Source organism: Solanum verrucosum, unplaced genomic scaffold, assembly GCF_900185275.1.
Source record: "Solanum verrucosum unplaced genomic scaffold, falcon-dt-bn FXZP01000040.1, whole genome shotgun sequence".
NCBI lineage: Eukaryota > Viridiplantae > Streptophyta > Magnoliopsida > Solanales > Solanaceae > Solanum > Solanum verrucosum.
The window spans coordinates 225,974-240,742 of NW_026020323.1; the positions used below are offsets into that span (position 1 = coordinate 225,974).

A 14,769-nucleotide genomic window follows, 5' to 3' on the forward strand; every position below is an offset into this window, starting at 1 on the left:
TCTCCACTGATGGTGGACAACAAAATTACACTGTTGGTTTATTTTTAGAAATATTTATTTTCTTTAATATGTTCACATATTATAAATATTTACATAAAAATAATTTAAAAAGTATTATATGGTAACTTAAACTCTAAATTAATTATAGGAGTTTGTTTAGGATTCTTATTTGGTTGTCAAAAATAAGAAGGATTCTTTCACCACTTTCTTGTCCTCGTTATTTTCACCTCGTTCTTCATCAACACCATAGAAGCAATTTGAGACAATCATCAAATAACTTTCTACTCCTTTTTTTCTTTTAAAAAAATTTGGACTAATTAATCTTATAAAATAATTATTCATATCTTATTAAGTGTTCTTTTCAACATCAAAAACTTTTTGGATTGATGCTTCTATTGCTTCAGACTATATCTTCTCTTCTTAGTTCATTCAATCAACAATACAAAAATTAATTTAAAACAAACTTTGATTCATATACTATCATATGTACTCCAATTTATTTAAATAATTCTGAAAGTTGATAGTATCAAAAATATTTGAACGTTCTTTCAAAAAAAAACTTGTTTTAAAAAATAAAAAATGTAAAGAAAAAGAGAAGCTGAAATATCATAAATCTTTAAATGTAAAAATATAATAATTAAATTAAAAGAAATTAGTATTTCTAAAAAGGAACGGACAGTGTAATTTTATTGTCCACTGTTAGTGGAGAGAAGTTAATCTCATAAATATATAGCATCTAAGTATTCTATATAGTACTGATTGATGCTAACTTATTATAAGCAATTTGTTGACGGAAGGTCATAATTTGTGTTCGATCAGTCCAAAAAAAACAAAAAACATAACGTAACGCACCAAAATTTGCTTTAAACTCTTACAGAATCATACTGACTCCATTTATTATTTTTATTATTATTATTATTTGTTGGATGCCTCCATAGAACCAAGAACCATGAGTGAAGACTTCATATGCGTGTAGTAATAAATTGAGCATTATTATTCTGCTAGCTGGTCATGATGCTGACATTACCATTTTTATGGATATTGTTAAAAATTCATTACCAACTTAATTAATATCTAAGACATTTCAAGAATAAGAATCTAAAATATTTCAGTGTTGTAGAGAATTGAAGGAAGATCTTTAGAATGAATGTCGTAGAGAGAAAAGCCTAGAAATAGTTTTAGAATTAGATAGTTAAAAGAACATTATTCTAAAATAGAGTAGAAAATATCATTAGTTAGATTCTTTCAATACCATCTATAAATAGAGGTGATTATTTGAGCTGTAGCCAAGTAAAAAAGAAAAAAAAGCAAGTTAGCAAATAAAAAAACAAGAGTGAGTCATAAGTAAAACGAGTTAAAGCGAGTTTGTGACTTGCTTTACACATGTTTGATATTATACACATAAAATATACATTTATTGTTTGTTGTTTGTTGAGTTTGTGACTTGCCTAACACATGTTTGTTTGATAAGTATACATATGACTTGAATGCAATTATTATTTGAAATCATATCCAAACAGATATTCTAAGGAGAGATTAGATACTCAACATATATCACAAACACCAATTTTTTCTTTTAATCCATCACAAATATATATATATATATATATATCCTCTTATACAAGTAATAATTAATGCAACATTTTTATATAAAAAATTAGCATGGTTAACAAGCATAATATATAATCTATTTTTGCTTGTTTAATCATTCTGAGAATTACTTTTAAGGAGTAACTTGAAGAATTACTTTTCCAACATTGGAGCTAGTAAATAGAGATGTTAAACTCTCCAAAAAGCTCTCAATACCATTATAGATTTTGTGCTTGGACTTTATTTTGCCTTCTTTCAAGTGAACTTCCATCTCCTTTATAAATTCCTCAAAGTGATTAAAATAGGAAGGCACCATAAACCCTTTCATCATAACTTCTTTACCCACCATGTTCAATAAATTCCTAACTCCTTCTCTTTCTGTCCAAACCTACAAAGTCCACGGATTTTTTTTTATAAATATGTCGAGTCAGTAAGTTCTGAATACTAGAACAAAAAATACCTTATTATACTCGGATATCATTCCACAAAGTGCAATACGAGCTCCATGGTTGACGTGATTAAGGACAGCCTCAAGCATTTTACCACCAACATTGTCAAAATATACATCAATTCCATCCGGAAAATATCTATAAGAAAATAAGGTAAATTTTAAGTTATAGAAAGTATTATTAATCCAAAATAAGGTGAAAAAAAGGCTACAAAAATCAAAATAGTTTACTTGGTTAATGCAGCATCATAATCTGTCTCTATACGGTAATTAAAAGCTTCATCGTACCCATATTCTTCTTTCAACAACTTCACCTACAAAAAGATCAAAATATCAATATACGATAATTTGAATATTTATTTTCAGTACAATGGACAAGTAAAAGTGAACAGATCGACAGAGTTATACCTTATGATCAGAGCCTACACTTCCGACAACTCGACAACCTTTAACTTTAGCTAGCTGTCCAGCTATGATTCCAACTCCTCCGGCTGCGGCCGATATGTAAACATTTGATCCCTCTTTAGCATTTCCAATCTTTTCTATGCCCACCCATGCTGTCATTCCAGGCATTCCTATGTAATATACATGTATACCGAGGTAAATTTAAAAGATAATCATTGTCGGTGTTTTAAAAAGCTTTGTTGGGACTCGTCACGGGATGGGGCTCTAGCGAAACACTCTGAGACTCAAGTGTGAGACTTAGTTCTGTAAAACTTACATCCTAACCCGATTGTACGTCCTAAGCATGCACAACGTCCAATAGATCTTATACAAATTATGTTTTAAATTCTTTAGTTAACATTATTGACCCTCATAATTCTTGAATAAATGAATGATAATTAATAGTTTTTTTTAATTTATAGAAATAAGAAGATTAAGAGTAACTCAAATAACAAGTTGCAGTATCACATATTTACTATTTCGAAAAACTGTGAAGGTGACATAACATTTCTTTTAAAAGTACATAGCTAAATTTTACTTTTTCACTTATCATTGATCTTCATGTTTTTGTCTTTGTCATATGCAGTGTTTTCAAAAACATTTTTGGAACGAGTTTCAGGGTAGGGCGTACCAAAAACGCTCCAGGGCGCAAATTGAAGACGTAAATCCATAGGACGTAAGTTCTAGAATTTGGGGCGTAAGCTTCGAAGATAAAAACGTAAGCTCTGGTCGTAAAAAGTACGCTATGGGCGTTAATTATATTTTTGTTTTTCGACCTTCTTTTTTCTTTAAATTGTATTTTTATTATTGGTGTAATGATATTTTTCTCAAATAGTAATTATAATACTTTTTGTCTTCATTATTAGTTATTAATACCTTTTTCAAATAAAAATCATAATATCTTTTCTATATATTATAAGTTATTTATTAAAAAACTATTTATAGAATTATTGGAAGTTTTACTTTTTGTTTTCTTAGTAATAAATTATAAATATAAATATGCATGAAATTACGCTCCGTATATCCATGAGACTTACGCCCTGTGTATCGGAGCTTACGCCTCACCCCATACTGCATAAAATGTCTCGCCTCACGCCTCCACCTTTTAAAACATTGGTCATATGCCTTAAAATTTTCATATTTTATTTAGTTATTTAAGTAATTTTATTTTTATTCATGATGTAGTGATGTTTTTATTATTAATTGGGGGTGTAAATTGTATAGTAGATAATAATATAATTTTAGAAATAATGATTCTTTTATTATTAGAAAATTAAGATATTAAATTATTTATACTGGTATAATAACGTTAAAAATTTTATTTTCTATGAGTTTCCTTGAGATCATGTTTGCAATTATTTCAAACTATTGATGTATTTTTTATAATTTTGTGTTATTATATTACTATACTATAGATCGCAAATTAAAAATTTAAAAATTCATAGAGCTTACACCCCATGTCTCGAGGCTTACACTTCACCCTATGCCAAGTAAAACGAAAAGTTCAAAAAGGATGAGATGAGATATATACCTAAGGAACTAAGATAATCCGGCAAGGCAACTCCATCGCCAGGCTTAATTTTCTGAAGCAAATTAGAAGGCAGAACACCAAATTCAGAAACAGGGCAAAAACGGCTCGTTACTATTTCTCCCTCTGAAAATTTGGCGTCCTTAGATCGAACCACCTTCCCTATTCCAAATGCTCTTATCACCTGCAATTTTTCATATATAATAAAAAAGTTTGTATTCGATCAAACTAAGATACATAAATTGAAACAGAGTGAGTACGTAGTACACCTGACCGAGTGGGATTTGAGGAAGAGAGAGGCCATCATCGAGGCCACTCAATTGAGTGCGCATGTATGGATCAATAGAGACATAGAGGATTTGGAATGCTACATGATTATCGGGAATACATTCCGCTCGTAGCGATAGAGTGACAGTGCGTAGCTTAATATGGTCAGAATTGGGAACACCAGTTGATGCATAACTAGCAACATACCACTCTCTGTTCTCCACTTCTGCCGTAGCCATTTTGTTGGGTAACAATAAAATATCACAATAACGATAATAGTACTGAAAATTAGATAAATATTACTACGATAAGTACACAAAGGCCAGAGGGAATGGAAGAGTAAGTGGAGACAAAGAAAGTATTATTTTCCGTTCTTAATTTCACATATGAATGGGAAGCAATTTATAGGAGGAGGACACTCATCAAAGGGAAGACACTTGTCTTCACAAAAACTTTCAAATGTCACCACTTTTCTTTCAATTACTACATCCTTCTCCAATACTTATCTCAATTATACCGTACGTATGAAATTTTGAGAGTTTATTGAATTTTTAATATTTTTAGTTGATTTTTAGTACTATTTCTATTATGTTTTAGTACTATTTACGTAATTTTCAAATAATATATGTTACACTCAATTTTAATTATGCGATACATGTGAAGTTTCGAGAGCTAATTAAATTTTTAATATTTTAAATAGATTTTATTACTGTTTTATAGTAATTAGAGGAAGTTAAAGGAGACAAAATATTGTAATTTTAGTATTATTGTAATTTAAAAAGTAATTTTTTTCGTAACTAAAGTATATAATAACTAAATATGAAAGTAAGACAAATAAATTGAAACAAAACTACTCATTATACAAATAGTGAAAATGATTGGATAGTTTATTATATACAAACATTCCACAAAATAATTACTTTGTGAGGAGCTTGGGAAATGACTAAGCAGCTAGCTTGACCCCAAGCTCCTCACACTCTCATTTATATTATAGAGTAATATACTAGTTAAGAACACTCGTGCTAAGCACCCGCAGTGGCGGAGTTATAGCCATTCCAGGATATCTAATTTGATATCCTTCGTTTGAAAATTACGATATATATATCAAATTTTACATTTAAAGGATATATATTTAAAGTTTGATATATTTGACAAAAATTTCTAATACCCATACTAATATACAATTACATGTAACAAACATCTATTTTCAACCACGCATTACGCATATGTGGTTGAGATATAGGGTGTGTTGGTATGGAGGAAAACATTTTTCAGAAAATATTTTTCAAATCAACTCATTTTCCTCAAATTTAAGGAAAATGACTTTCCTTCCAAAATCAAGGAAAATATTTTTCAAAACTCTACTTCATCCTTTATTTTTTTTCTTACCCTACCCATACCCCGTATCCGACCCTCCCTATTTTTTAAAAAAAATATTAAATCAAATTTTCAAATATATTTTTCTACCCCCAAACCACCCCTCCCCCCCCCCCCCACCCTCAAACAAAACAATAAAAAATTTAAAAATTATTTTTCAAAATTTAAGATTTTTTTACCTCACCCTCTACCACCCCTACACCTACCCCCACCCCCCCCCCCCCCAAAAAAAAATTGCTTTTGAAAAAAAATTCAAACTTATCCTTTTAAATTTTTTTATGCCACTCCCTCCGGCTCCCCCCCTCCCCAAACAAGGCCACCCCCACTCCCCCGCAACCCCATCAAATTTATTTATTTTTTAAAAAATTATTTCTGGGAAGTATTTTATATTTTTTTTTAAATCAATTTTTACGTCATCCCTATGCACCCCCGCCCCCGCCCCCGGCCACCTCGTCAATTTTATTTTTTTAAGAAAAAAATGTTTTTGGTATTTCAAATTTAAATTTTTCCATTTTTACGCCATCTCTATCCAGGCCATTTCCGTAAAAAAAAGTTTTAAGAAAAAACTATTTTTAGGAAATATTTCAAATTTTAAAAAAAATCATTTTACGCCACCCCCCCCCCCCCCCCCGTCATTTTTTTTTAAAATAAAAATATTTCAAATTCAATTTTTTTTCATTTTTACGCCACCTCTACCCCCGCCACCCCTATCCAGAGGCGGAGCTAGGTGGGGGTTCATGGGTTCGGACGAACCCATTAGCTTTTTCGTAGACCCTATATTTGTATTAGAAAATTAAATAAATATATGTATGTTAACTTGTGAGCTTCCAAACAAAATTGATTTATAATCCCCAAACTCCTAACCTTAGCTCCGCCTCAGCCCCTAACCCACCCCTCACCCAGGCCATTTCACTCAAAAAAAAAAAACTAAGAAGAAAAATTACTTTTAAAAAATATTTCAAATTTTTAAAAAAATCATTTTTACGCCATCCCTACCCCCACCCCACCCCAATCGACCCTGTAAAAAAAAATCTTAAAAATATTGTTTTTGAATTTTTTTTCTTGGGTCGGATTTTGGAATGGTCATCGGGGTCTTGTCCTATTTTGGATGTTGGGCTCGGGTCCTTGATCAATTATCGGAGTTGATTTTCGAATCAGAAATTATTTTCCTAAGAGTATTTTTTAGTCTGAAGCCAAAAAAAGAAGAAGATATTTTCTGAAAAATATTTTTCATTCACCAACTAAACAATAAAAAATATTTTCTACTTTTCAACCAAACATGAGAAAATAAGTTAGAAATACACTTATTTTCCTTGAAAACATTTTCCTTCCTACCAAACGCACCCATAATGTAAAATGTGACAATAAATTGTATGAAAGAGTAGAAAAAACTAAATGAAGCAAAAAAGAACAAACTTTTAAAGGGATGGGCACGAAGAAAGGAAAGAATGAGAGCAAACTACAAATACATATAATAAGAAAATTGCAGATACAGATAGCAAAACAAAACTAATCAGAATGAAAACACTCAACAGGAAAAAGATGAGAATTGTAGTCAAAAGATACAGATATGTTAGGGAAAGGCCACATGTGAGTTAGTTGCGGTTAGTTCCAGGGTCGTGTTGATCATAAGGTCACTAAAGCAATCACACATTTTAAAACCCTACAGTAATAAGGAGATTGTTTTTGTCAGTTAATCGACTTATTTTTTTCATTGTTTTGTTACTATCGATTTTTATTTAATCGTAGCAACTAAGTATTCTATATAGTGATTGATGGTAACTTATTATGAAAAATTTAATTTGTTGACGTTAGATCATAAATCGTGTTCAGTCCAAAAAAAAAGAAAAAAAAGAAACATAACTTAACAAATTGGCTTCAAACTCCATTTGTTTGGCAAGTTTTTGGGGACTAAGAGTTGATGTGAAAGGAGCAAGCTATTCTTAATTTGTTCACATAGTGGCCACTTGACAAAGTGATTCTATTGGAAGTTCCCAATGGATAGCTCCTTGCACAAAAATATTTTTCAAAAAAATGACGTCATTCTTTTCTTTTTAGTTTGTTTAAAAAAATTAATCTTTTTTTTTTTGGTAACATTTTACTTTCAGTTCTCCACATGGCATGTTTAAAACCCCAAGATTAAAGGACAATTTTATACATTTGACATAACTTTAATTTAAAACTACAAGATTCAAAAGTTTTCTTTATTTTCTTAAGCTCAGTGTCAAGTCAAACTAGGTCACTCTTTTTGAAACAGAGAGAATAGTATTTAGAAGCCTTAAGCAAACGGCACTTGCATTTTGCAATCAGATAGTCTTCTCTTAAACGGCAATTGCATTTTGCAATCATATAGTTTTATTTATAATATACAGTTACATGTAGCAAGCATCTATTTTCAACTATGCATATGTGGATAAGATCGAATATAAAAATGTAGTAATAAATTGTATGAAAGAGTAGAAAAACTTAAATGAAGCCAAAATGAACAAAGTTTTAAAAGGATGGGCAGGAAGAAAGGAAAGAATGGGAGCAAACTACAAATACAGAACAAGATAGAAGCTAAAAATATTTTTTGGTGTATTCTTTAAATTTCAAGTATTATAACAAATCAATATTATTTTATTTTTCACATTCTTACTTTATAAAGTCTGCACACATCCTATCTTCACGAGACTTCACTTGTAGATTACACTGAATATATTATAGTATTCATTAATTTACATATGACAACTAAAAAGAATAAGACCTCTCTGTAAAGTTTGGTTTTAGACCCCAAAACTTGTTGAGACGATCCTAGTTCGTTCTTATGTTTAACCCACGTGGAAACCTAATGAGCAACCAAGTGACTGTTAATGGGTTACCTCAAAAGGAAAATTACAATAGTACCCTTAGTCGTCCAAGGGAACTCCCTCTTAATAATTTGGTTATATCATTTTCAACTCGATCATATAAACAAGGTCAAATACATACACAACCCCTTATAATTCATTTTGACACTTTATAGCTATACATATTGGGATGGCAAGCGGTATGGTCCCAACCTAATATTTAACTTTTCCTATTTTGTTAGGATCCGTTTTGCTATGCTATAAACGCAACCTAATAGTTAAATAACTTGGTTATTTATGTATTAATTTTTATATATTATTTGATTTGTAAATAAAATAAGAGTTATTCATATATTAACTTTATAATACGAAGTCTAGTTGATTTGTTTTAAATGTTATAAATGAAAATTATTTATGTATTAATTTACACTGTGTTTGGTTGTGTTTTAGTAATTCTACATAATACTCAAATAACTTATGAGGAAATTTATATATAATTTGATATGGGATAGAAGGTGAAATAAATTATGTAAATATTAGCTATACATGATTAAAATAATAAAAATAAATATTTACTCCACGAGAAAGAAAGAGAGAAAATGGGAAATATTAGAGTCTAAAATCAAGGAACTACAATTGCTTAAGTGACTGAATTTTGAAAAAGCTTGTTAAGTTGGGTAATTAGGTGTAAATGTTGCCATTGTTTTGATATTGCATGTGTGGTTTAGTGATAAAATTGTTTAATGTCATATGAAATACTTGTGTTCAATTTCAAGTTACTATAATTATTTTATATATATTTATGAAAAAACAATTATTAAAACCTACGTCGTTCATCATTTTTTATAAAAAAAAATTATATCAATTTTTTTAATTTTAAAACACAAACAGACATCCCTCAGTTTTAACCGAAATCAACCTTAAACCGACTCACTGACAAAATCGAGTCCGTCGATTTTGGGTTGGTTGTAGGCAAAACAACCAGAGGCCGTCCGTCGGTTTTGACCCTTAATTTTTAATGTTTTTTTTAGCAGTGAGGTACAATATTTGTACAATATTTTTAATGGTTCATTTGAATTATAGCTAAGTAAGAAAACAAAAAAAAAAAGTAAGCAAGTAAGAAAATAAGAGCGAGTGATCAAGTAAAGAGTGTTACTAAAGCAAGCAACAAGTGAGTGATCAAGATTGTAAGATTGAAACAGATTTTATTTTGCAATAATTAAAATTCAAATTATGAGCAACCGATCGTGAATCTCTCAAAATAAATCCCGTCAATCTCACAATATATATCTTTTATTAGAAAAGAAACCTAGGATTTTGGGATTTTTGTAACTTAAGTTTGAAACGTGATTTCTTCAACGTTGTTGCAAAAATTTCAAATGATTTTGTTGATTTGAGACATAATTTTCACGAGATCTAGTCCTTGTTTTTGAATGAGGGTGCAGTTGCGTTTGTGGCTTGCTTAACACGTGTTTGATATTATATACATAAAATATACATTTTGTTGAGTTTATGGGTTACCTATAATACATGTTTGATATGTCATATGCATATACATAACATATACACTTATTGTTTGTTCGAAAGAAAAGACATAAAGTGACACTTGAAATTGTCCCAAATTTTCAAAAAGATACCTTAACTATGCGGGCGTTCTATTACTCCACAAAAGTACAGGGGCAGCTCAATGTAATCGGAGGCCTAAAGCGAAATCTTAATTAGAGACCTAAAATCTAAATAAACTTTACATGCATTTATTTAAAATTTATTTTCTTACATTTTTAAATGCAAAGTATTACTTAATATCTTTTTTATATATAAATAATTTATTCGATTTCTTTTTCAATTATTAGTTTTAAATAAGATTTTATTATTCAATGTTGAAAAATATTATTTTACTCGGGCAATCATTATATGAATTGTTAACATAGTTCTACAAGTAATAAGTTGACAAATTTCAAATAAATATAAGAGTTAGAACCATAGCTTTGATGAAGTTGATAATTTGGTTACCCCACATTTTACTATGGTTGTTGTAATGCTTGAAAATCTAAGAAGAAATGGAAAAAGAATTTACAATTTAGTTTGTTTAACACTTTTCGACTATTAATTGATATTTTTGACAGAATATTACTCTTAACTTATCAACAATTTAAAGAAGAAGAGTGTAAGAAAATAAAATAATATTTTCTTGATTTCTTCTATTTGAATGGGGTTGAAGAGAATAAAATAATAGTTTTAAATATATACTTTTTATCATAAATAATCAATATTTTTCTATAAAAAATTAACACATAATTTATTTTTGATAAAAAATTGAGGCCCCCAATGCCAATGCCTTATTAAAGTATACATAGAGCCGGCCCTGCAAAAGTATTAAATATCATTGTAAAGAGACCATTTTCTCCCTGTGTTTGCATTCACACAGATGATACGTGTGGATGTGAAATTTTTTTTCAAAAACGAATTAAAAGGCGCCACATGTCATTTCCTTCTCTATTATTTAATTACTTCTTTTTTTAAATACTCCATCTTCCCCAATTCTTTCAAAAAGAACTCATGGTTGAAGGTTTAAACTCAAAAAAAAATCTTCTTCTTTCTTGAATGAAATCAACCCAAAAAGATAAGAACTTTCTAACTTCTTGTTAATTTCCAGTCGTCAAGGTTTAATTTCTTTAAAATTTGAGAAATCAAGTTATCTTTTGTGATTAGATTTGTCACACCCCTATTTTTCCCCAAACGAGGATGTTTGAAAAATAGAATTTCTCCAATTAAAGTGACATTTTGAAAAGGGATTATTTTATTTCAGAGTCGCCACTTGGAATTGAGTTTTGGTGTTCCAAGTCACCTAATTTTTACCCCTAATCAAAAGGAAGTTGACTCTAATTTCAAATGGTCTGCGAACTAGAAATCTGAATAAGAAATTCTATTGACCGAGGGGAAGGTGTAAGGCACCCCTCGAGTCCCGTGTTTCTAGCACAGTTGCTTCATTGACTTATATCTTGGCTTGACTTAGTTTTTGGATATAGTATACTTATTAGCTATACATTTACTTATATCCCACCTTCTTTGATTTATTGTAACTATCTTGTCTAGATTCTTTAGAGTCCGGAGAATTTTAGTATTGTCGTTTTAGTGGGAGTCGATATTTGAATTATAATAGGAGGTAAACTTCTACGGGATTTAGGATTAATTTTAGAAAAAGAAAATGTTAAAGAGGTTAAGACCAATTTCTTGGAATTTTTTTCTTCTTATTTTCTTCTATTTTTTTTTTGCACGTTATTTTGTAGTTTTTACTTTCATTTTTTTTTTTTTTAACATTCTGTTTCTTCTTCTTCTTACCTTTATTTTTGTCCGACAAAATTGTTTCTCTTCTTTATTTCATTTAAATAATTTTTGGTTAAGTTTTGTTTTCCCTTTTTTTTATTTTACCTATTCTTTATTTTTTACTATTATTACTTTTTATTCACTTTCATCTTTTGTTTCTTCTGTTTTTGCCTTTTTTATAATAAATGTTTATTTATTTTATTTTTATTTTTATTTTTACTCTTTTTTTTAATGATCAATTCCTCTTCTTCTTTTTTTTTTTTTATCTTCATTTTTCTCTATTCTACACCATTTTTCCTTTTATTATTATATTTTTTCTCTGCTCACGTTTTTTTTTTTAATTCTATATATTATTTTTTAGTTAATTTTTTCCCTTTAAACTAATTGAGAGAAAATTGATATACGTAGTGATATAATAATATTCCTTCACCAAATGATGATAGTGTGAAATTACTAATAAAAGAACTATCTCACGTTGATGAATTAATGACTCACTAAAATGAACTAATGTTCATCTCCTCCATTTTTAATATTTCGGATACAATCAAATTATTCTAATAATTAATTGTCTCCATAAGTATGGCAATATTATTTATTTATTAAAATCCAAAAACTCCAAATGATAACTAATACAGAATCTCTAACCAATTTACATGTAATTAAATTAAAGTTATAAACGAAGTTGTCAATTTGTACCATCAAATAAATGTACATAAACATGTTGGAATAAAACTAAGAGTAAACAACAACCATCTTTGGGTCAAATTAGTTGATTAAATTAAAGTCAGGTGTAAAAATAATTCGATGAGCAAATTTAAACAGTAGCAATTCATACAATCAACAATATGATATGCGTCATAAAATAGTGGCATATAACAATATATACATGTAATTTTAAGGACTCCATAACATCATAATCGAATTCATGACAATTATTTCATTGAACTATATAAGAAATTAGAATTACCTTTTCGTAAAACTTAATTCCAACAAAAGAAACCGCTATAATCTACTGATTTCCAAAGTTAATTATAATTAACTTTAAGGAGCCACGAACTTGAATCCACGAAAAAATCTTTCTGACTTAAAGTGTATTGCTTTTTTTTTTTTTTTTTTTTTGTGTGCACTGTTATTCCGTATAACTGATGATGCTTTATGATGGTGATGTATTGTGATAGATATAGGAGTCCTCCCCTCTTTTCAGATACGTGGGGGTGTGGGTCTCTTTTTGGGTTTTTTTTTTATTTAATTTTAGTCGTGTATGTATAGGGGTCTGTTAGTTGCTGATAGTTTTTGTGGGGATATAGTAGTATAGGGGTGAGTATATGGGGGTGGTGGGGTATGGGAGGTTAGATTATTTAGGTTATTTTTACTTTACTTTTAGTTTTATTTTACTTTTAAGAGAATAATAATTAACTATATAAAAAGCTAATTAGAAAAAGTCAAATAGCTAAAATAATAATAATAATAATAATTAAATAAATATTAGCTTATTTATAAAATCTTAATTTTAAAATAATATAGATTTTTTTTTTTTGTAATCTTGCATTCTTTTTTTTAAAAAACAATTGAAAATACAACTTACCTTAAAAAAAGTGATTCTATTTCTGTTGTTTTCAAATCTTTTAAAAATAAACTTAATAAAATAAGATAAAAGTCAAAATATTTAGTTTATATTTATAAAAATATTTCAGCTCTAAAAATGGTATAAAATTTTAGGTTCGGTCAAAAATTACGTGTCTACAGTTTGCCCCTCTTTGACTGGAAACACGAAGAGTTTTCAGACAAAGAAGTAGACAATGTGACAAGTTTTGACCGGACTCTTATTTGAAAAGAAAAATATGCGACAGAGTCCTAGTTTTGGACAGCCTACATATCCCGGGTTATAAGGGAATCATGTCATATGTGGTTCAAGTAGATGAGACAATGAGTTAGAAGTTGAGTGAGGTTCTATCGAGGCTTCAGTTCGCGGCTCCTATTATTACACCAACATGAGAAATAAAGAATTAAAAGAAAATGCAAGTATCATATTCTAGCTCTGCAGCTTCTCTTGAATCTTGACTTAGGTCTTTATGTTTCTCAAGTTGTGAGATACTGATTTTCCTTTTGAGTGAGTTCGAAAGTAATGCCTCTCTCCAGGTAGGCTCCTCCTACTTGGACTTGGATATCGACCTTGTTCTTAAGATGAGCTCTAGCCACTTCAATTGAACATGAGCTTGAGAGTTGACTCCCTTCTAGATAAGATCCTGAACTTTGAAATATGGATTGCCCTTATTCTACAAGTGGATTCCTGAAATTAAAACAAACAAAAGTAATAACACAAAATTTTGCCCCAATTTATAATAAGGAAAATTTTGTGAGGAAAATAAAAGACGGTGCTTAGCTTTGCTTCGATACTCTGAATAACTCGTGCTTCGTTGTGAAGTACTCTTCAGAGGGCTTATGCATGTAAAAACTAACTTCATTCTTCATGATGAACCAGTTAAATTAAATTATGTTAGTCTAGTCCCTTTATCCAGGAGGATCTTACTAGTCCCATTATCCAGGAGGGTCCTGCTACGTCCCATTATTCAGGAGGGTCCTTGTTATACTACGTCTCATTATTCATGAGAGTCCTTGCTATACTACGTCCCATTATTCGGGAGGGTCCTTGCTATACTACGTCCCATTATTCGGGAGGGTCCTTGCTATACTATGTCCCATTATTCCGGAGGGTCCTTGTTATACTACGTCTCATTATTCGGGAGGGTCATTGCTATACTACGTCCCATTATTCAGGAGGGTCCTTACTATACTACGTCCCATTATTCATGAGGGTCCTAGCTATACTACGTCCCATTATTCATGAGGGTCCTTTCTATACTACGTCTCATTATTCAAGAGGGTCCTTGCTATACTACGTCCCATTATTCAGGAGGGTCCTTGCTATACTACGTCCCATTATTCAGGAGGGTCCTTGC

The 14,769-nt window shown here is 29.9% G+C and overlaps 1 protein-coding gene across 1 annotated transcript; it reads right to left on the reverse strand.

The window, feature by feature from the left end:
• Positions 1–1,690: 1,690 nt before the first annotated feature.
• LOC125835605 (2-alkenal reductase (NADP(+)-dependent)-like) lies at positions 1,691–4,516 on the reverse strand. The gene is made up of 6 exons (XM_049514719.1): positions 4,280–4,516; positions 4,014–4,194; positions 2,447–2,613; positions 2,270–2,352; positions 2,051–2,177; positions 1,691–1,978 (listed from the first exon to the last, which is right to left on the reverse strand). Exons 1-6 carry the CDS (start codon positions 4,514–4,516, stop codon positions 1,724–1,726), a joined length of 1,050 nt encoding a protein of 349 aa, XP_049370676.1. The 3' UTR covers positions 1,691–1,723.
• Between the last annotated feature and the right edge of the window lie 10,253 nt (positions 4,517–14,769).